This window comes from Lygodium microphyllum, chromosome 21 (genome assembly GCF_053477565.2).
Source record: "Lygodium microphyllum isolate KBCC chromosome 21, Lygodium_microphyllum_v1.1.10, whole genome shotgun sequence".
Lineage (NCBI taxonomy): Eukaryota > Viridiplantae > Streptophyta > Polypodiopsida > Schizaeales > Lygodiaceae > Lygodium > Lygodium microphyllum.
In genome coordinates, this window is record NC_141155.1 from 94,394,466 (window position 1) to 94,418,546 (window position 24,081).

General features: G+C 42.0%; 1 protein-coding gene across 1 annotated transcript; it reads left to right on the top strand.

The window, feature by feature from the left end:
• Positions 1–22,938, top strand: ETL1 (SNF2 domain-containing protein / helicase domain-containing protein). The gene is made up of 12 exons (XM_087662276.1): positions 1–972; positions 1,353–1,470; positions 2,244–2,284; positions 2,376–2,626; positions 2,740–2,920; positions 3,008–3,220; positions 3,316–3,492; positions 3,577–3,735; positions 21,311–21,388; positions 21,461–21,597; positions 21,824–22,042; positions 22,133–22,938. The coding sequence occupies exons 1-12, from the start codon at positions 265–267 to the stop codon at positions 22,302–22,304; spliced, it is 2,454 nt and encodes an 817-aa protein (XP_087518402.1). The 5' UTR covers positions 1–264; the 3' UTR covers positions 22,305–22,938.
• Positions 22,939–24,081: the final 1,143 nt, after the last annotated feature.

Consider the following 24,081-nt stretch of genomic DNA (forward strand, 5'->3'; position numbering starts at 1 on the left):
GGAACTTGGGCTTTGACACCCGTTATAAACGCCCTCGCTTCCTGTTACTCCACAATGCACATTAACCCTCGAGGGACTCTGCTTCTATGTTCCACAAACAAATTTTCTCACTTTGGGGAGACACAGTAGCCTTTTCATGCTTGTGTGTCCCCTGTCTGCGTGCTCGCCTGCTGCAGCCATTTTTCCGACTATCAAATTCCCCGTCTCTTCTGAAGCCTTGTCGTGTCCGCTTCTTCCACTTTTCCGCAGAGCGCCCCGGCTACCATGAAACGTAGCTTTGACGAGCTCTCAGACGACGATGACAGTGGCTTCCGAGTGAAAGCTTCGCGCGTCCTTGGCCCCCGGCTCTCCACTCCCGACTTGGCGGCATTGCCGCAGACCGCACACCAGCATGGCCAAACCTTAGCCAATCGTGTAGCCTCCAGCAACGGAAAGAGTCTAGCCAACGGAGAACAGCCGGAGAACGGCAACGCCCTAGCTCATTTGGGAAATTCTCTCCCTTCGATTGAGTCATTCGCATTTCGATCTGTCGCAAAGCCGGTTGTCGTGCCTGAGGGCATAGAGGATGATGTCTCTCCCGTGAGAAGCTCGACCAGGAAACGGACATCCAGACGGTACGTTGTCCTCGATGACAGCAGCGATGAGGAGTTCGATCCTTTAAGTGAAAGACATCAAGCGAGCTCCACCATAGTGCACCATGAAAATGGTGTAAGTGTTGCAGATGATGAAGCCATTGCACGAGCGCTTCAGGAGGAGGAAGAGCTTGCCCTCAATCCACATGACGTGCAAGTGGAACAGGTTCAAGAGGAATCTCAAGTAGCCGAAGTTGACCTCATTAGCAATACTCTCCAAAAATGTGATGAAATTGCAGCATCTTTGCGGAAAGAGCTCAATATTGGGTCTCCGTCAGAGCCAATTGCATGTGATAGATATGCTGAAGTAGATGCCTCAGCTGCCAAAATTATCTCTCAGGTTTGTTTGTCTTCCCCTTAGATTTGCAGAATGAGATAGAGGAGTAGGATTGACATAATTCAGAACAGATGCTGTCTAACTGTGGCTCCAGTTTTAAATTCTTCTTACCAGTTTGAGGATGCCAAAATGCATTCATAATTTTGGTGTAGAGACTCTGGCTTGCAAAAAGAGTTCATTGTTCTCATGCAGCACAGATGTCCATTCAATCTGATATCCAACTTATACACGGTTTATCCTGAGAAACTGTCAATGAAATTCTAAACCAGCTTTCACTGCTTCACAGTCACGTATTTTGATTGGATGTCTAGAAGATATATTTATATCTCACAACATTCCTGCTTGTATGGCACCTATCTGATAGTGGTGATACTTGTTCTCAGGCAGATGTCTGTGCGGCTTGTGGTTCAGCAGATACTGGTCTGCCGCTAATGCTGAAACCTTACCAACTGGTCGGGGTCAATTTTCTCTTACTACTGTACCGGAAAAATGTTGGAGGAGGTATGCACTGGATTGACATGTGTCCAATGTTACAATATTTAGGGGTCGGTTAAGCTAGTCCTTCTAGCAAATTCATGATTTGGATTCAGATAAGTTGCAGCTATCTCTGGTTCTGGATAGATCATGAATGTGACATTCCAGTTCCTTAATCGTGCTTCTTATGTGACACTAATTATCTGTAATATTGGTGCTTTTGAGGCGTTGATGTGTGTCAAGCCATCATATTTGTCAGCAGTTTGCATCATAATCAAATATATTCATTTTGTTTGATTTCACCTCTAAGTATGCCCATAAACAACTGCTCGTATGCTTTACAAGGGGATCTTCTATAATGTTGGTGCTTTTGAGGTGATGATGCGTGGCAAGACATCAGAATTTGTCAGCAGTTTGCATCATGATCAATTATATTAATTTTGTTTGATTTCACCACTAAGTAATACCCGCAAACAACTGCTTGTATGCTTTACAAGGGGTTTTTCAAGGGTAACAGCTTTGGGAGCTGGAAGTAACGGAATAGGGTATGCGGGTGCATGCTAATGCTTCAGGCAGATTTTAATGCTGCTGCTTAGTTATAACATGCAGATACAATTAGACTTTGCCTGCATATATAGTTGTTAGTTCCAGTTTACTAATGACCAAGGAGAATGTTTTATGTATCACTATTAAGTATCCCAGAATCTAGATGGGAATTGCAGTGGCTGTTCTAGACATAGGTCCTTGGAGGAAATATACTGATTCCAAATATTTTGTTTTCGATGTTTGGACAATTGCAGCTATTCTTGCTGACGAAATGGGACTGGGCAAGACGATTCAGGTACTTGAATGCACATTGATTGGTGATCAATGAGATGAATGCATATGGAATGATCAGTCCATGCTCATGAATTGGCTCTTCCATTTCACAGGCAGTTTCATTTCTGGCTGTCCTTAATCATTTGGACAAGGATCCAGGACCTCATTTGATTATATGCCCTGCTTCTCTTCTAGAAAATTGGTCCCGAGAGCTTAAGAAGTGGTGCCCATATTTCACTGTTGTCTCTTATCATGGAGCTGAACGTTCTGCTCTCTTCAAGGAGTTAAATCATACTGCCAAAATGGGGAAGGATGCGCCTTTCAATGTGCTGCTAACAGGCTATTCCCTGTTTGAGAGGCACAGGTAATGCTTGTCACCTGTCTCAATGAGTTTTTTAAGGTCTGCATCTATTATGGGCTTGCTATTGGTGTAATTTCCTGGAAGGAAATTTTGAAACTTCAGTTTTTGACATACAGTTCTCAGTCCAAAGATGATAGGAAGTTATTGCGACGGTTTAAATGGAGCTGTGTCCTCATGGATGAGGCTCATCTTCTGAAAGATAGGAGTAGCAGCAGACGAAAAAACCTTTGGGCTTTGGCACAGAAGGCCAAACAACGACTTTTGCTAACAGGCACCCCTCTCCAGAATGATCTTCAGGTATGGTTCTAGTGAGAAGAATACTCATTCAGACCTGTTTGTCACATGGCCAGGGTCGTTTGTGCTTATCTAATTCTACTTTTCCAGGAGCTGTGGTCTCTTTTGGAGTTCATGGTACCAGAAATATTTGATTCTGGTGACTGCGATTTGAAGAAGATATTTGGAAACAGAGGCACTGGCAATGATGCAGCAACAGAGGATATGGACCTTATATCACGCATTAAAGCAATCCTAGGTCCTTTTGTTTTGCGGCGTCTAAAATCAGATGTGATGCGCCAACTTGTTCCAAAAGTGCAGAAGGTTAGGTGAATCTTGAAAGCTTTGGTAACTTATGGACTTGTGATGTTATTATGTTCATTTTATCACAAAGTATTCAGTTCATTCTAACTGTGCAGGTAAAATTTCTGGACATGCTGGCAGATCAAGCTGATGCTTATAAGGAAGCCATTGAAGAATACAGAGCAGCAGCACTCATGGTGCGGTCAGTCAAAGCAACATCTGAGATGTCAGTTAATGCAGTTGATCTTCTTCCAAGACGTCAAGTATCTAATTACTTCACACAGTTTCGAAAGGTTTGCTACTGTTTGTTCAGAATTCTTTGCCTGGTAGTAGTCTTGGATTTGTTCTTGAATCTTAAGTTGATGTTGCTTTTTCAGATTGCTAACCACCCCTTACTTGTGAGGCGCATCTACACTGAAGCTGATGTTGACAGTTTAGCCAGAAATTTACATCCGATGGGAGCATTTGGATATGAATGCACTCTCGAACGGGTGAAAGATGAATTACTGACCTACAGCGACTTTGCATTGCACAGAGTAAGTTCATTTAACCTGGTCACATTTGTGGACTTTGGAACTGAAATTGGAACCAAGGTAATGCAGTGTCTTGTTGTAATGTGTGTGAACCCTGATCTCTTTTGAGGATTTTGGGAACTGAGTTTGGAGCTAAGATCATGCGTTGTACCTTTGTGTCTAGTATGCTGAAGGCAGCTTGAGCAATTAATTTTAAATGTTGAAGAAACCAAAGCTAGTGTTATAAAGTTCACTACTGTGATGCTGGGTTAGGAGAAACAAAGTCATTCATTCAAGCTTGTACAGTGACAAGAGACTAAGGACTGGTTTTCCTTAGTTCTGCAGGTCTTAGAGTCTGCAGAGGTGATTTTGCAGATGGAGCCCAAAACCCCATTTTTTACAGTACTAGGATGGTTTATATTATGGCATGTGTGCAGGTTGAATTTATGTGGTAACCTCTGCAAGCTCATGGGACAGTGATGGTCCAGCTTGCTTGGATTATATTCCACTCATGAATAGGGTTGTAATGGAAGCTACTAATAGAAGTGAACATGGGGGCACATGCAAATAGGTGGTGAGTATGGTTTGCGGGTGGTTCTTTTTCATTTGATTCTTGTGTGTTGAGGTTCGTGTGTTGGTGCTGGCTGTTGCTCGTGGTTGCTTGATAGGCAGTGTGCGTTATCTTCCTTTTCTGTTCATTGTGCATATTCTGTTGGTCTTATAATCTGTGGAGGTGATTTTGAAACTTAGGTCATTGCAATACTGTACTTGTTCCATTCAGGAAGAGAGCAAAGAACTCTGCATTTCTACAGTTCTAGGCTAGCTTGTGTCATGCCTATATGTGCAGGTTGGATCTGTGAGGGCATTCTATTGATACTGGAGCAATAAACTTTCCTCCAGACTGTGTCACATGTCATGAGTGGCTCCAATGCCATTATTACCTGTGAAGCTGGACCGTCACGTTCCCATGCCAGTATTATCTGTGAAGCTGGACCATTATGGTCCCATGAGCTTTCAAAATACAAGTGTCCAAAAGTATTTCAACCTAAATACTTGCTTAAACAACTTAAACAACTAATGAGCTAACTGAGAGACCGTAATACTGGTTCAAGTTGATCAAAATCTTAAGATTGTCTATTTATTACATGGGACGTGTTCTACAGGATGTTCAATTTCTTCTTGGCTAAACCATCAGCCCTGATTGCTCGACCAATGGGTACTTAGTCACATTGATGCTTCATGTCAGGCAATAGAAAGATACACCCTTGAGTGACCGGTGTAAGGAGCATCATGACATCTTGTGAGAATCTTTGACTGAATGTCTGGCACATCTGTAATCTTGTCATTAAGTTTTATCATATTAGTCTGAATCACCCACTGACAAAAGCCCAAACCACTGCTTGGAACTAATGGGTTGCTTGTAAGAAAACAGCAGGGTCCATTAGTTTGCTGCTGTTTCGAGTTGGAGACCCACATGTTACTCTATTTTATTCTGATGAAATTGTTAATGACCAACTTTCTTAGCTCATCGGTCATTTTGGGCAAGACTTCCACATTTGTAGTCCCATTTCTCTTTCTTGTCCTTGAGGTATCTTGGGACTGATGGATAGACTGAAATGCTTAATTACACCCTAGAGTAGATGCGTTCAACATTTGTCTCCTATCATAAATCTGATCGGGACCATTCCATTACCCAAAGTAGATTTAATTTGCTTGTAACAATACTAAGCTTTTTGCTATTGGGTAAGCATGGTCTTGCCAATGTACGGTTGTGAGCTATCTGTTTCTTATCCTTGAGCTATCTGGGGACTGATGGATAGATCAAAATGCTTAATTACACCCTAGAGTAGATGTATTCAACGTACGTCTCCCATCATCAATTGGATTGGGACCGTTATGTTCCCCAAACTAGATTGAGCTTACCTGTAGCAATACTAAGCTTTTTGGTATTGGATAAATATAAGTCTTGCCAATGTATGGTTATGAGCGGCAACCACTGATCACCCAAAGACTCAAAGAAGAGAGAATGTGGCCCATATTGACTTTTTATGTGATATGTTGGAAATGCTAATGATTTCTAGTCTTCGTTGCAATCCTTGTGAATTTCTTGAAGGCATGTGATGATATTGGTTTTGAGATATCGAACACCTATTATAAACTATCTTAAGTAGCTCTTGCTTTAGTTTATCTCTAGGATATTCGTATTTATTGATGCCCCATGTAAGTCGTTTGATAGAATGCTTGGGGTAGGTGAATTGATAGCCCAAAATGTCAAAGGAGTGGGAATGCAATCTGTATTATATTTTTGTATGATATGTTGGAAATGTCAACGATCACTTGTTTGTAGTTCATACTTGACTTTCTATATGATATGTTGAAAATTTCAATGATTGCTAGGCTTCACCCTAATCATTGTGAATTTCCTCAAGGCATGTGGATGGCTCTAGTTTGAGGCATTCCGTCATTTATTATAAACTATCTTTAGCATCTTTTGCTTGGATTTGGTTGTAGAATGTTTGCATTCATAGGTGCTTGATGTAAGCCATTTGATAGAACCCATACTTTGAGGATACGATTTGTACCCTCACTTAAACCAGTCTTTGTTCTTGACTAACATGACTAAAGGATGTCATTGAATTTCAGTATAGAATTTGTACCTTCACTTGAACTGGTCTTTGTTCTTAACTAACAAGACTAAACAATTTCATTGAATTTGAGGATCCAATTTGTACCCTCACATTAACCCTCTTTGTTCTTATGTAACATGACTAACAATCTCATGTGTGGAACAAGGGCATAATACTCAGCCTCTGCAAAGGAAAGTATCACCGTAGGTTGCTTCTTACTGCTCCATGAGATAGCTCCCAATCCAAGGGAGAAAACATAACTTGTAGTGAATCATTTATTTAATTTGGGTCACTCCATCGGGAAAGAGTGGCCCCCTCTCCATACTCAATCCCATAGGATTGAGTCCTCTATAAATAATGGAGAATGCGCAAAGTGGCTCTCGAGTGAGCCTATGTAGGAATGTTCATAAAAGAAGACTACAATGCCACCACAAAGGAAATATCTAGTCGAGTGTGAATAAGCTAGATCAATGAATTAACAAGGCATCTGTAAAGGGTAGCATTTGAAAGGGGATCTCTGTTTTGTCAAAAGCTTGGACTCTAGGTCTAGGTCGACACTCATCCATATCAAACTCCGAAAGTAACTCAGAGATGTACTTGTGGTGGGATATAAAGATGCTTTGTGCCATTTGATAGATCTCCAAGCCAAGCAAGAAGTGTAGGATCCTTAGATTTGTCATATTGAACTCGTCTTAAGATCTTTGGAGTCCGATCAACCTCTTGTGTGTCACTCCCTATGATATTTAGTCATCCACATACAAGAGGATGAGCACACACTTGCTACCCTCAACCTTATAATAAGGGTTGGCGTAATGATTTAATTGATGGAAGCCACTTTATAAGAAGAATCGATCAATCCTTTGGTACCAAGCTCGAGGAGCTTGCTTTAGCCCATAGAGGGCCTTCTGCAAACTAATAAACATGGTCCTGTTAGCATCTGAGACAGCTCATGTGTGAGTCTCTATGTTGGGCATGGTTAGATATTGTAGGCATTTTATAGGGGCATTTATGATGCTGGCATTTTATGCTAGCAAACTTGCTCCTATTTTGGCATTATTTTGTCCTTTATATATCAGGCTCCCTTGTCACTTAGTCACATCATCATCTAGAGGCTCTGTGGAGAGAGGGAGCTAGTACTAGTGCCTATGAGCTAGTGACTTAGTGCTGTACGCGTCATTCTCATGTTTGATATATGGAATTTGTTTCGTGAGCATTCTTATGAGTTCTCGTCCTTGCAGTATTCTTTTGTGTTTTTTTCTTTTGTCCTTGTGTTCAGCAGTTCATTATAGCATCTGTTTATGCTTCCATTGCTGCATCCACTTCTGACATGGTATCGGATTTTAGGATCTCTGTTTTGCATGCTGATTTTTGCTGATTACAAATCATGCCTCTTCTTTTTGTGTTTTGGCATGCAGCTCTTGTGTATTTAGCCTCTTATGTTCTTGTAGGCTTGGTGATAGCATTTTCAGCTTTTGTTTGTCTTCTTTTGGTAGATTCTTCTCGTTTTCTTGCAGATTTTGTGATTTGACACTGTGTGTAAACTTTGTTTTGTGCAATCTATGCTGTTGGTTGGTTGTAATTTGTATCTCTCCTCTTGTTCATTTCTTTATTTTCTATTCCTATCCCCTCCAGATGCCTGCCCCCCGCCCCCCCCCCCCCGTCCCCCCGGTTGTTCCATTGATGACAAATTACATGGCCTTGATTATCTGACATGGAGCGTGTTATGAAAGCTTGGCTTGTGTAGAAGCGGTTATGGTACATTGTATTTGGAGCTTGTGAGTGTCTTGAGTGAGTGTCCTAATCCTCTTCCAGCTGATTTTGATGAGGACAACTATGAAGAGGCTGTGCTCATATGGGATTCTGATGATGCTCGTGCCTATTTTGCCTTTCTTCACTGCATCTCCAAAGAAGTTCTTTTGGTAGTCGCTTATTCCATTGATGACAAATTACACAGCCTTGATTATCTCACATGGAGTGTTGTTATGAAAGCTTGGTTTGTGTAGAAGCGGTTATGGTATTGTATTCGGAGCTTGCAAGTGTCTTGAGCATCCTAATCCTCTTCTAGCTAATTTTGATGAGGATAACTATGAAGAGACTGTGCTCATATGGGACATTGATGACGCACATGCCTATTTTACATTTCTTCACTGCATCTCCAAAGTTCTTCCGAGAGTCACCGCTTGTAAGACTTCTCCCACAGTTTGGATGATGCTTTAGATGTTGTATAAGGCTCCTTTGCTTATGTGAGTAGTCACTCTTTATGGACAACTTCAGCAGATGAAGTTTGAGCCTAAAAACACTATTCAATCTTTCTTACTTTGTATCATGTAGGTATGAGACTAGCTTGGACACATGCAGTCCACCTTTTGAGAGGCTCAGCTTGTGGGGACTGTGCTATACAAGCTCCCTCCGGAGTTTGATGGAGTGACCAATGCTTTGCAGGCTCATACGTCATTGATACTGGTTAGTTTTCTCTAGATGTCCTCAATGTTGCTTGAGCATAAGATGTCTTTGCCATTATAGGGGAGGCTTCCATCATTGACTAGTGGTGCTAGTGAGGCCTTTACAACTCTAGAGAGAGGTGACAGGGAGAAGTTAAATGCCCAATGTTATTACTGTGGTAAGAAGGGACATTTGTGCAAGGAGTGCAAAGAGTTAGCGGCTTCAAGCAAGAAGAAGGAGAAGAAGAAGAAGCGGGGTTTGGAGTCTTCTGCAAAGTCATCCCCTTCCTCATACTTCGACTCGGATCTTTTGGCCAAGGCCACAGCCAAGGCGTGGATAGAATCATCTTCTTTAGATCATGGGAAGGAAGAAGGAGGAGGAGAAGAAGAAGTAGGATTTGGAGTCTTCTGTTGAGTCATCCTCTTCGTCAAACCCTAGCTCCTCGGATCTTTTGGCCAAGGCCATAACAAAGGCATGGATAGGATCGTCTTCTTTAGATCATGGGAAGGGCTTGGCAGCCCTTCTAGTACAAGTGATGTGGTCATCCCCCATGACTCTAGTGCCAAAGAGGGAGTGTGAGAGGGAGGTGAGGTGGGGCCGTTGAACTTGATCTATAGTGTATATAGGTATATAGGTGCATGGGTTCCAAAGAGGGACGTCCTTAATGTGTCGACCGGAGTTTGGCAAGTTCAAATCTTGGAGTTGGGATTGACATCCAAGTTCATGACGGGCTGATACTTAATAGAGAGCGCGATTGGCTCCTAGTTCGAGCTCACACAAGGGGACACTTTGGTGGTCACCAACAAAGGCAAGGAATTTATGTTCACATATGTTCAAAGGTATTTTTGATAGGATGGTCTTGTATGCTATTGCGAGATATTGTTGACAGAGACACCAAGATCTATTATGACTCCTCTCTATTTTTCAGAAGTTGGTATGATCGACACTGACAATCACGTTCTCTTCAAGGCACCTTGGTGGTGGCTTGATTACCCATTGCTTGGGTATCCATGGTTCACGTTTGGTGATTTTATTATATGGACTATGGTTAGACTTTATCATTGTATCATTGTTTTGTATGAGATCACCCATGATCTGAGAGAGGGTGTTAGCAGTCTAGACAGCTCATGTGTGAGTCTGGCTAGGTATTTTAGGCATTTTACTGAGGCATTTATGATGCTTATTAGGGGCATTTTATGTTGGCCAACCTGCTCCTATTTTGGCATTATTTTTGTCCTTTATATACGGTTCCCTCCTCACTCAGTCACATCACCACCTATAGATCTTGTGGAGAGAGGGTGTTGGTGCTAGTGCCTATGAACTAGCGACTTACTATTTAACACATCATTCTCGTGTTTAGTATATGGAATCCATTTCCCGAGCATTCTTCAAAGTTCTTTTCTTTGTAGTGTTCTTTTGTGTTTTTCTCTTTTGTCCTTGTGTTCAGCAATTTATTATAGCATTTGTTTATGCTTCCATTGTTACATCCACTTTTGACACCTCTTGTCCTTGCACAAGAAAACTAGGAGGTTGTGAGCCTCCTCTAGGATGCCATTTTGAAAGGGAGACTTTATGTCCATTTGGAATGCATGCCAATGGTGACGAGCTGCTAGAGCCAAGATAGATTGAATAGTAGACATTTGAGCTATAGATGTGAAGGTCTTTGAGTTATCCAACCTTGGTCTCTAGGAGAATCCTTTGGCAACAAGCCGTGCCTTATACTTGTCCAAGGATCCATCTGCAAGATACTCGGTCTTACAGATCCACTTCACACCAATCATCTTGTAGAGATTGGTCATCCCGTGGACTAGCATTTCTCAAGGTACTATCAGTGTAGTCAATTCCCTCTCGGAGATACCCTTGGAGGGCATTACCCAATTTTCATGTTAGTTTGTGAGCATTTCCAACAATCACATTGTACGGGCACCTTTTCGGGTAGGTGACTATGCCATGTGGTAGGCAGGCTGGTCAGTGCAAATTATTTTATGCACTTTTGATGCTGTTGGATGGCTGCTGATCAGGTTGGCCAGTTTCTGCTGGCAGACTGCATTATTTTATGGCCTTTTATTTGGGCTATTTATTCCCCATTGGCAGCTTGCCCTCCTCACTTGCTTTTTGCGTGTTGTTGGGAGAGATTCAGCTCAAGGAGATACATTGATAGCCCTTGTACATTTGCCCTCTTCATTTTAGCATTCATTGAGTGCAAATTTCTACATTCTTTTCTCTTTTCTCTCTCCTCTCCCTTTCTCTTGTGTTCATTGTCCTTTAGTATTGTCCATACACTTCCACATTTGCTGCACTTTGACATGGTATCAGAGCAGCGTAGAAGGGCTGATTGATTGTGGGCAGACCTAATTGGGAGGATTCTTTGTTATAAAAGTTTGAGTTTTCAGCTGCAATGAATAGGTTGTGCATGGAGAAAGAGCGAAGTTGCTGTGTTTTGTAGATCCTTGCTGTTTGTGAATGAGGAAAGGCAGCATTTTCAACCTTTTGGTGCGGATTTCAAGTTTTCATTGCTTTTGGCGGGTGAAACTCTTTGAGGATGAGTGGAGGAAGCCCTAGCAAGCATTGGTATCGTGTGCGGAGTTGAAGGGGGTTGCCCGTGTTTTTTGCAGTCATTCCATTTACAATGTCGATTGAAATTGACATGGAGTTTTAGGCTATCATGGAGTATAAGGTCCTTGTTTCCGGCTCTTCGTTCATATCAAAAACTTGATGGAGAGATTTACTGCATTTGGTGCATAATGATGCACTCGATTGTGGATTGGGAGATATGGTTGGAGCTTGACCAAATGTATAATCAGATGGCTGCAATGAAGCGGGTGCTTTTGTAGGTTTAGATGAGGATTTTGAGTCCTAATAAGTCTTCTTCTATGTGGGAGCATGTCAATAAGCTTTGGCAATTGCATATGCATGCCAATAAGCTTTGGCAATTGTAGATGCAGAACTGGAACGCAGGGAAGGCGATTACCTGAGATGACATGGAGATAACTCTTCTTTCTCACTTATTACCCCAATTTAGTGCATTTTACTCTGCCTTGATTGCTTCAAGGCAGGAAGAGTTAGTCCCTATGGTTTTGGACTTGGATCAATTAAAAGGATAGAATGCTTTCAAATTGGAGGCATCGATAGGTCAATCCTCTTAAAAGATAAGGAAAGGACCAAAAGAACAAGGAGGACAAATTGGAGGAGGACAAATTGAAGGAGGACAAAGAAAAGGATTTCACTTGTCACATCTGTGGCAAGATAGGTCACATGAAGAAGGATTGTCCAACAAAGAGAAAAAGGACAAGGAGAAGTCTTAAAAGGATTTAAGAATGGTGGTTGCTCCCTCATCAAGTGCCTTTCTCCACATGGAGATGATTGAGGCATTGACCCCTAGGGGTTCTTATGCTGAATTGACGGCCCCACACCCTCGTGTGTGGATTGTCGATAGTGGTCTCTCGGCACACGACTTCTTCTACAGTAAATGTTACCCGTTCGCGGCCTTCGCATGGGCAGTTTCTCATTGGTGATAGCTCTTTTATTCCTATTCAAAGGAGGGGTAATATACAGCTTATTCCAGCTGGGTAGGTTGGTATCCATACTATAGAGGTGCTTAATGTGCTAGGTTTAGGTTACCATCTACTTTTGATACACAAGATTTGTGCCCTCGAGTTTGAGGAGGATTCATTTCGAATTCTTGATCATGTATTGAGATAGGTGTTTACTTCCGGTTATGAGGAGAATGGAGTCTACAAGCTAAGGTTTCCTTCTGCCTTGACTTCTTTTCTTCTTACCTCTTGAACACAGTCTGAGCTTTGGTATGCTCGGTTTGGCCACCTAAATTATGATTACCTTTGGAAGGCATCTAGGGGACAACTTGCTTGAGGTATGTTGGCCAACAGTCGTGTGTATCTTGTATTTGTCGAAAATAGCATTGTGATGCCATTTCCATCAAGGCTGCAAGGCGGACTTCAGTACCCTTGGAGCTTGTTTCTACACATCTTTGTGAACCTATGAGGATTGAGTCCCTTGAGGGGAGCTTGTATTTCATGTTGATTGTGGACGATTTTAGTAGGATGACATGGGCTTATTTTTTGCAGTTGAAGTCAGAGGTTTTCTCCCACTTCAAGGATTGATTATTCTTTGAGGAGAACCGATTAGGCAAGACATTGAAGAGATTATGATCGAATAAGGGAGGAGGTTTCTAATGAGCTTGCTAGGTTTTATGTAGATCATGGTATCCACGAGGTGTTTGCAAACATAAATACACCTCAAGAAAATGGCATATTGGAGAGGAAGAATCGAAATGTGATTGAGATGGCTCACACCATGGTGGAGCATAGATAGACACCTCATTGTCTCTAGGTCGAGGTTGTGGCTACTTCAGTCCACATCCTTGATCGATCCCCCACTTTAGCCACTGCTGATATGACACCTATGAGGTGTATTTTGGGTCTAAGCTTGATGTTTCTTATTTCAGGGTTTTTGGGTGTGACGCCTATGTCCATATCGCGAAGACACAATGTGGTAAATTTAAAGTGGCTTCTTGAAGAGAGGTATTTGTGGACTATATATAGCTCACAGTCTTAGGGTTACCGATTGTACGATTCTGTTAAGCGGGATGTCTACATGAGTTGGGATGTTCGGTTCGTGGAGGTTCTAGTCATAGAGGGGGGTGAGGAGCACCCTGTGCTCAGAGATCTAGGGGATAGTTTGGCGCAAGCGACTATACCTTTGAAGCCCATGCCTTGCGGAGATGCTTCATCTTTGGATGAGGATACTACTTCCCCATCGGCTTCTTGGATCGAGCCATCATTGGCGGATGTTTCAGAGACTTCAGCAGATGGAGTGGGATGAGGAGAGGTGGTCTCCTCCTTGTTGGGCTCGAGACACACTCCATGATTAAGGGATTTAGGGAGTCCTTGAGGAGTGGCAGCCGCAAGATAGTTTGTAGCAGTCTTGGAGAAATTAGACACATACTACCAAGCTTGTTTGTACTAACTATTGTTTAATGACCCATGCCATATAGGATAGAGAGCCCACCTTCGTGAAGGAGGCTTTGTAGGCACAACATTGGAGGAAGGCTATGGAGCAAAAGTTGGATGCTATTGAGTGGAATAACACTTGGGATCTTGTGTCCCGGCCCGTTCATAGGAAGGTGATTGGTGTAAAATGGGTCTTCAAGACTAAATATCACAGTGATGGTACTTTGGAGAAGCACAAGGCGTGGCTCGTTGTAAAGGGCTTTGACAACATCTAGGGGTGGATTTCTGTGACACCTTTGCACCTACAGCTTAGATGGCTACCATTAGAGCCATTCTTGCCTTAGCTAGCCACAGGTGATGACTGGTTTATCAGCTCAATGTGAAGTTTACTTTCCTAAATGGTAATTTGAAAGAGGAGATCTATGTTGAGCAGCCTCTTGGCTTTTCCTTATGAAATGGATAAGTGTACAGGTTGAAGAAGGTCCTTTACGGCCAAACAGGCTCCATGTGCTTGGAACGAGAAGATAGACTCGTTCCTCCAAGGGAAGTTGGGATATTGACATTCCTCTTCCAATCCCTAGTTGTATGTCCACATCTCTGCTGGAGGGCACGTGTTGTTCGTGCTTTATGTAGATGATCTTATTTTGACTGACGTGTGACTAGGCCAAGAAGGTCAAGGAAACTAAGGCGGCACTACAGGAGGTGTTTGAGATGACGGATATGGGCCTTGTTAATTTCTTTTTAGGCTACGAGATTTATCAAATTTCGAGGGGGATTTTTGATTTCCAGTAGTGGTATGTGAAAGAGCTTTTGGCCACATTTGAGATGGAGGGATGTAAGGCCATTTCTACTCCTATGGATTCAAACTGGAAGGTTACCGCCCATGCAGATTCTTTGGTGGTGGATGCTACCTGCTATAGGTAGTTGATTGGGTCCTTGACTTGGTTTTAGTGCAATATTGGTCTTGTTGAGAGAATTGTTAATATAAACATTATGCCATAAAATGGCTTCTTAACACTTGGGTTGATTTGTGCTTTTCTATATGTTTGTTGGCTGGGTTTACGAGTGAACCCAAGATGGTACATTGGAAGGTTGCTATGCGGATTTTGCAGTTCTTGAGGGGGACCCCCGATCTTGTTATTCATTATCCACAAATACTGGAGATTTGCATTTGGTTCTTATAGGTTGGATGGATTTAGATTAAGTTGGTGATGTTGACTAACGGAGGCCAATGATAGGGTATTGTTGTACTTTGGATGTAGGTGCTATCTCATGGAGTAGCAAGAAGCAGCCCACCATTGCCCTTTCTTCTACAAAGGAGAGTATCGAGCGGTGTCTTCTACCACATGTGAATCAATGTGGCTTCAGAGATTACTAGGAGAGCTTGGTTGTCCTCAGATAGCCAGGTCCCACAACACTTCATTGCGACAATGATACTTGCATTGCTTGGGCACGGGAGCCCGTGTTTCATGCTAGGTCAAAGCACATTTAGATTCAATATCATTGCATTTGGGAGAAGATCTTAGATGAGACAAAGAATAATCTCGTAGATTTGTTTACGAAGGTGCTTCATCATATTGTTCTCCAAGAATACTCCAGATCCTTGAGTCTTATCCTGCGTCCAGGATATGGGAGGGGGTGTTAGAGATTAGTCATCCCCCTAGTTGTCCACGTTTGGCGGATGGGTCAACTTGTCCGATTTGTCTTCTCTAGTAGTACATGTCCAATCATGTTTGATGGCGTTCGATGAAAACTATCCGATTGTTTAAAGTGCCCATTTCTGACCATTTACGTCACTTTTGGGGTAAATTGTAGGTGTTGTTTAGGCTTCCTCTCCACAACACACTTGTACATACCTCGAAAATCTCTCTCTCTCTCTCACTCACTCTTTCTCCCCTCCCCCCCCCCCCCCCTTCTAGCAATAGACTCTCTTACTCTCTTTCCTTGTCTAATTTCAAATTCAAATTTCAAGCTCAACTTTTAAGCTCTTTATTCTCAAACACTCTCTCCTCAACCTCTCTAACCCCACTCCCTCAAGCTATCCTTCGCCATATCTTCACCTTGGCTCCATTTTCAAGCTCTCCAGTGGCCATCCTCTCTATCCTCAAGCTCTTAATATGTAAACTTCTAGTATAAAGTCTCTAAAGGTTTAAAGTGTATTACTTTGAGTCCCAACATTCAATTTAGGTATTAAATTTATATATATAATTTTTTTCATCGGACGTAGGTCCAAGATTTATTAGTCCGATTAGTACTGTACTAGTATTGGACGGTACTAATTGGACCCCATTGGACGTGACAACCCTCATCCCTTGGACTAGCATTTCTCATTCTACTATTGCTGCATTCAGTTCTCTTGGAGGTACTCTTAGAGGGTATTACCCATGTTTCTCGGTCAATGCAGATTATTTTCTCGGAGGTACTCTTAGAGGGTACTACCCATTTTTCTCAGTCAATGCAAATTATTTTATGATGTTGTCGGTTGGTTGTTAATAAGGTTGGCTAGTTTTTGCTAGCGGATTGTATTATTTTATGGCCTTTTATTTTAGCTATTATGCCCCCATTGGCAGCCTACCCTTCTCACTTGCTTTTCAAGTATTGGTGGGAGAGAGTCGGCTCGAGGAGATACATTGACCATCCTTGTACATTTGCCCTCTTCATTTCAGCATTCATTGATTGCAAATTTTTGCGTTTTATCACTTTTCTCTCCCCCTTTGAAACTAGCCTTTCTCCTCAGATAGGGTGGTAAATAACTTGATTAAGCACTATTTAAAGCAATTAACAAATTCACAAAACTGAAATGCACACTTTACCGTATAATTTTGGACAATGGACACCTTGTTGATCCCAAAATCGGTGCATCTTGTGGTATTTATTTAACAAAATTGAAAAAGAAGTTGATGTACAATAGGATTCTCCCAATCCCTTTTGGTATTCCAACTTCCCTTGTTGTCCAAAATGACTAGCAAGTCTTCAATCTGATTTGCCCCTTGATTCGGGTAGTCATTTGGCTTTCATTCGCTTTGATGGAGATGGAAAATGCCCCAAATTCATTTGATTTGTCGATCCCTCCATGTTGAATCTAAGTCTTGGAGCTTCCAATTTCTAGGATGCTTCCCAAGGTTGCTGCCAAACCCTAATTTTTGTTGCAGATTAGGGTTTACAGTAGAGAAATCTGAAATTCCTCAGCCTTTGGTGATCTCAATGCTGTAATCTTCAGAGTAAGACTGTAGAAAGGTTGGGAGTGACTAGCAAGTCTTCAATCTGATTTGCCCCTTGATTCGGGTAGTCATTTGGCCTTCATTCGCTTTGATGGAGATGGAAAATGCCCCAAATTCATTTGATTTGTCGGTCCCTCCATGTTGAATCTAAGTCTTGGAGCTTCCAATTTCTAGGATGCTTCCCAAGGTTGTTGCCAAACCCTAATTTTTGTTGCAGATTAGGGTTTACAGCAGAGAAATCTGAAATTCCTCAGCCTTTGGTGATCTCAATGCTGTAATCTTCAGAGTAAGACTGTAGAAAGGTTGGGAGATGTGAGAGAATGCTGAGGAGAGAGAAAATTCGAATTTTCTTTGCGAAGAACTGAAGAAAATCTGTCATTTAGTATTGTTGCCTTGTCTCAACAGCTTGTAGATGCAAAGAATTGAAGAAAATCGGTCATTTACTGTTGTTGCCTTGTCTCAACAGCTTGTAGATGCTGTCACGTGCTGTTGATTGGTCTTCTCTTGCCCTTGGCTGCCTTAGAAGGTCCTCCAATGGCTGCAAATTAGACTAGCAGCATCTTCTCTCTCTCTCTTGCAAGCTGAATACACTAAAATGCCTCTCTTCAACCTCTAAAGACGTTTTTCAATCTTGCATGGGAATTTTTGATAAGTGATAGCCTTCGCAAATAGTTTTTTCAGCATTATCCATAATTAAATATTAATTTTTTGTCTTTAAATATTGAAAATTAATTTAATAATTATTTCGATGTCCTGAAAAAAAATGTGATTTGCCAATAATTAAATTGTCTAGGTTACTCTCATTCCCGAGTGTCTTTGTGCCATCTCTGATCATTAGATTGGCGTTAGGCATCATTAAAGGCCACTTCTCTAGTGTCATCCACTGACACTTATGGCCAAATGAATGACCTAGGCCAACAACTGGCACCAGATACCACCAAGTACCTGTGTGGCATAACTTATAGCAACTTTTGCCTTTGACATCTCGTGATTTCCTCAGGTCTCGGGCTTGTAGATTTATTTTAACCCCAATTACACCTCACATGTGCAACATTTACCACCAAGTACCTGCGTGGCATAACTTATGGCAACTTTTGCCTTTGATATCTCGTGATTTCCTCAGGTCCTTGGGTCGTAGATTTACTTTAACCCCAATTACACCTCACATGTGCAAGATTTACTTAACCATGTGATTAAAATTTAATCCACATGTTAAGTGAGGTTTCAAAAATACATGTCCTTATGACACCCTTTCTCTCATGTTCATTGTCCTTCAGTCTTGTCTATACGCTTCCGCATTTGCTGCATCTTGATATCATCTTCCACTTCTTTGGACATAGAACCAACTCTCAAGTTTGGTTTCACTCGATAGAGTCGAGTTTCTCTTGGACAGCATTGCGCAAATTTCTTGTGCAAGAGCCTCATCAACTGTAGTAGGCGCATGATCTTAAAGAATTTGTGACATAGGGCATAGTTCATGCATAGTGAACTATCTTATTGGACTTGCAATTTGGCTGATCTATGTGGGCCTCTAGGGGTGGCAAGAAAGTGGGAAACATTTGAGTCCTGCATAAGTTGTTGATACCACTGCAGAATAATGACATGCTCATTTTGCTGTGAAGAATATTGAGTAGCCTTAAGTACGTGCAAAGCACTTGTGTGGGATAGGGACTCCCCTTGACTAGGTGAAGGTAAATCCCCCATCCGAAGAGAAAGGGTCCCTTGATGATGGCTCAACACCCCTAGAAGAAACCGGAGGGATGGGGATGGAGCATGAATATTCGAAGATGAAGTAGTAGAAAAAGAAGCATCTCTTCCTTCTTCTTTGGATCCTAATTAGCATCAAGTGTGCTTTGTCTACGTGTAACATGTGGCATTGCTGATGCCATGACCGATGCAAAGCCTACGGTAGGTATGGAGGAAGCATTTCCAAATACTGATCCTACTCTAGGCACATCTGATGGAGGTGGTGTCACCAAAGTTGCAAGGTTAATTGTAACACGTCGTGGTCTAGACGCAAGATGAGCTTCTTGACCTGCTATATGGTCACAAAACTCCCTTTGATTTTGCAAGGTCACATAAGGACAAAATTGCACATTTGAATTTGGCTTGTGTAGGAGATGAGCTTCTTGACCTGCTACACGGTCGCAAAACTCCCTTTGCTACATGGTCGCAAAACTAACTTTGCTTTTGCAAGGTCACATAAGGACAAAATTGCACATTTGAATTTGGCTTGTGTAGGAGATGAGCTTGGACCTAATTATGTATAAGAGGAAACAAGTGGCAATTGGTATTCCATATTCTAATATTTAAGAAAATGTGAAAAATTAAAATCAATGAAAATTCAAAATAGAAATTCTTACTTTGACGGTTTACCCTGTTTGCTCCATTAGTTTACTTGTACGGGCTAAGCTTGCAAGTTGGCATTTACCTCTTCTCACCATGACCAATCATTGGACCTTCCTTGACCATTGGTATGATGAGTGGGATGGGAAGATGAAACCATTTCAGAGCTGAAAGGTGAAATAAAAATGGCTGAAGAAAAGGGCTTGCTGCTATGGGTGAAGAGAGAGGGAGAACTTAGAATGAGGAAGAGAGAAGAGGAGAAGAATGGAGAAGACAAATGGGAGAAGAGGGAAGTGGAAGAAGAAAGAAGAGAGAAGAGGAGAAGAATGGAGAAAAGTGGGAGAAGCTGGGCTGCTGTCGGTTGCCTGCACAGTGCAGCATACAGAAACGGAGGCAGTGTGGCGCCGGGGGCCCTGTCGGCAGGTGCAAACAGTTGGGGGCGCTATGGGCAGGAGACAGGCAGGCAATAAGGGGGAGACGTGCATGTGAGAGACATGCGGGAGCAGGCGTGCAATTCGGTAGGCAGACGGGCAGTCGACTATGCCAGTAACTCACTTTGCGACATGGTGTTTCCTGTTCCCTGTCAGTGTTCCTTGTCTGGAATGGTGGAGGGAATGTCCTGCCCAATAGAGACGTTCCGTGCTGCATTCCCTGTAAGAAATGGGACAGGGAACATCTTGCCCAACTGGGATGTGAATCGGGACAGATTTTGGGCTTGGATGGCATTTTGGCATCCCAGGGTGGCCGTTCTGGCTGTTTCCTGTATCTATGCCTTGAGTCCTATAAATAGGACTCAGCTGCCCTAACCTTGAAGTGTCCTTAGTGCACTCGCACTAAGTTACTTCATAACCACCACGACCAATGCTAATAGCGCCCGTCTGGATGTCCAGGATCATAACATCCTTCCTAGTTATGGGACGATGTAATGGTGCACAACACATCCACAAGCAGCTACAAAAAACTTTTTGTCATAAATGGACCAAAAATCACACTCAACTGATATTTAGTATCTTGTTTATAGTTTGGTGTTTAGATAGGAGACTAGCATACTCCATCAGGTTAGCCAGGTTTGATTCATACAATATGTCTAGCCTGTCGATTTAGTATGGTATTGAATGTACACAAAACTTTTCTGGATAAAATAATGTTCTGTATGGTCATTTAAAAAACACATAAGTTAGCAGTCTAGGGTTTGGGGAAAGAAGAGGAGGTAAAGAAAGAGGGGATAGAGGTAGAGCTAGGGGTAGAGGCAGGCGATGAGAAAGAAGAGGAGGTATAGGTAGATGAAGACAAATAAGAAATTTCAGCATGACTTCAGTAAACATGTCAGGTTTAACTACTTCTAGCTATGGATAGAGGAGTCCAACCTTGTACATTATCCTGAAAGGAAGCATGTATTTCTAAGTACTCCAGGAGCTTCTGATGCTGCTTGCAATTGTTCACACTCAGTTAAGGATTTATTTGTCAATTTTAGATGTGGAGGGCATGGTTTTTTGTGGAGCAGTCGAGTGGGGCTTTCTGTATGGCCATACATTGCTTTGGATTAGTTATAGGTACTTTGGGCAGTGAACCGGTAACTAATGATGATTGATTCTTTTGTTGACAAAAAAATAGTTGCTCCCAGCTGGAGGAAGAAGGGTTCTTTTAATTTTTCTAAAGCACTAGGTGAATATTTTTTTAATCAATTTGGCTGTACTAAAGAATATAATTGTTGTATTTTATCACCTTGATGGGGGGAGACTGGTTATGGAAGAGTTTCTAAAATTTCGAGTTGTTCGCCAGGGTTAAGTCTAAAATTTTGAGTTTGAGTTCACCAGGGTCAAGTCTTGGATTTGTTGTGGGATGTACCTTTAAGGCAGCTTGGGGTTGTTGTTACTGCATTCAAAATCACGTGCACCACGAAGCTCTATTGCTCTATTTAGTCAACCTCTTTTGGCTTATCTTATTTCCAATATTACTTGTAAGAATCTTACCAAGTGCGTGTTTCTATCAGCTCTCAGCATCTTATTCTGGAATAGGAAAACGAGGAGCTCTTTCAAATGGTTACGCTTTATGCTCTGCAAAGTGTCAGGTAATTATAAGTGATAGGTTTACATCATGATGTTTACTTCACATGCTTACTTTTCACCTTCCACTGTTACAGGCATTGTCTAAGCTACTTCCAAGGCTTAAGCGTGAAGGTCATCGTGCACTTATATTCAGTCAATGGACAGGGATGATGGACATTCTTGAATGGGCTTTGGATGTAATGGGACTTGAATACACACGGCTAGATGGCAGGTTTTGTCTTATTCTTTTTATACAGAAGAGATAAGTTGGAGAACTTGTGGCCGGATTTGTAACTAGTGCAGTGTGCAAATTTTAACAACCAGAATTCAAATACTGTCTGAAGCTCTACCATCTTGACATAGTAGATGCATGCAGATATGCTTTCATCTTGACATAGTAGAGGCGTGCACATATGCTTTCACATATTTTTTGTAAAATTGCCATTTCTCTTTCTCAGCACTCAAGTGGCAGAGCGACAAAACATCATAGATAACTACAACAATGATCCAGACATCTTTGCTTGTTTGCTTTCAACAAGAGCTGGAGGCCAGGGTCTGAATCTTACAGGTGCAGATACTGTGATTATCCATGATATGGATTTCAACCCACAGATGGATCGTCAGGCTGAAGATCGCTGCCATCGTATTGGACAGACAAAGCCTGTTACTGTTTATAGGTTTTCCCAAGATACTTAAGCAACTTTTTTGGAAAAACTGAGAGTTGTGTTCTTTTCCATGTTAACAGGTTCCATGTTATTCTTGTGCAGGCTTGTCACAAAGGGGACTGTTGATGAAGATATTTACACTATTGCCAAACGGAAGCTGACTCTAGATGCTGCAGTCTTAGAGTCAGGGGTTGAAACAGCAACGGAGAACGAGTCTGATGTTTTGACAATGGGTGCAATCTTATCTGCAATCCTTCAGGCTGCACCACCTTAACTTTTATTTGTGATTCACTTGGGTGGTTATAGATTGTAACAGGTTCCATACAGGAGGCATCCATCTTTCAGCAGAAGATGCCATTACAGATACGAAGCACATCAAGTCTCCATCATCCCAAGCTTTTGCAAATTTGTTTTCAGGTATAGTAAATACTGCCTGGACAACAATGCTCAAGCCTTGGTCTGAATCCTGCACTTCGAAGCATTCAGAAGGTGCCTCTGCAAGAGTGCATCTGGCCTTTAGACTAATTGAGGTCCCATGTGTAACTCTCCTAGTCTGTCCCCTGTAATTGCCCAAGAATCATTCTCAATGTCTTGTAACGAACCATTGTGCCTTTCTATCTGATAATCTCCCTATCATGACACTTGCATCTCAGTGTATTTGGGTGAGATTATGCGCACTGATTCAACTTCTCTTGTTGAACGGTGCATGGCATTGATGATTTTACAAGCTCTAGGCATGCATCCTATTGTAGCAATTAGGGTGCTGTCGTTCAACGAATATGATCGAAAGATTTATGTATACAGTCAAATATCTGATGCAGCATAGTAGTGTTTCAGTTTTAAGGATCACCATGTTGAGTGTCGGGATACTGAAGCTGATTCTTGAGAAGACATTTGCATTTGCTTAATATATTCCCAGCATTGTTGAAATCACAGCTTACATCCTAGTGTCAAAGTCACAGTTAAGGTGTAGTCCCAGGCGGGGAGTAATCTGCTGCATCAATCGACAGGGCTTTTTAAACTCTCATTCCAGTGGCTACTCCATCAGCTTGTTTGTCATTTATTGTTTACCATCTACTACTATTTTAAAACTCTCATTCCAGTGGTTACTTGATCAGCTTGTTTGTCATTTATTGTCATTTACCATCTACTACTATATTTATTAGCTGTTAGCGATGCCCATAATGGGCATGCTATAGTAGTGGTTAGGGATCTTGCCTATGAGAGAGAGAGAGAGAGAGAGAGAGAGAGAGAGAGAGAGAGAGTAGAGTCCTAGAACAGTACATGATTGAAACAGAGAAACTGGATACTGATTCACACACCTGCTGCAGAGGAGACAATTATCAACACTAGAAAGCAAACACAGATACATTCTTGGTACAAAAGGGAAACCGCATATACCACTCTCCTCTGAAGCCTGGTTGGAAAACAATTGTGCATTCAAATCTCTCTCTCTCTCTCTCTCTCTCTCTCTCTCTCTCTCGCCTGGGCCAAAGCCACAGTTGTGTGATAGTTTGTCGTCATACACGCATGCACGTGTGCGTGTGCGCGTGCGCATGCACACGCACACACACACACACACTCACACTCAAGAGGTTTGGCATATTTAAAGCCCAAAAAGAAGTGTCCTCTTTTTTCATTTCAACAGTTTGAGGTTTAGTAAGGGGAGATGAATGCTGCATAGGCAGTAGGGTTAGGGGTTTCCCATTGTTAGGTGCCTTGACTTCTCTCCTCTTGCAATGGGTTTAGTGGCACAAAGCAATCCATATGGGATTTGAAAATTTCAATGGAATGGTATTCAATGCAGTTCTACAAGAGTGCCTAGCTTTGATACCAATGCAATCAACTTTGACCATGGCTTGGAACACTCAAGGAATGGAGATAAACTTGGTAAAACAAGAATATAGAAGGGAGTACATGATATGAGATTAGGTACAATCTATACCCATCAACAATGAGCTCTTCTTAATGCAGGATACTGGGATGGGTGACCTCTCGGGAAGTCCTGGTGCTGCACCCTTTTGCATGCTTGTTTTGAGACCATCGCATGG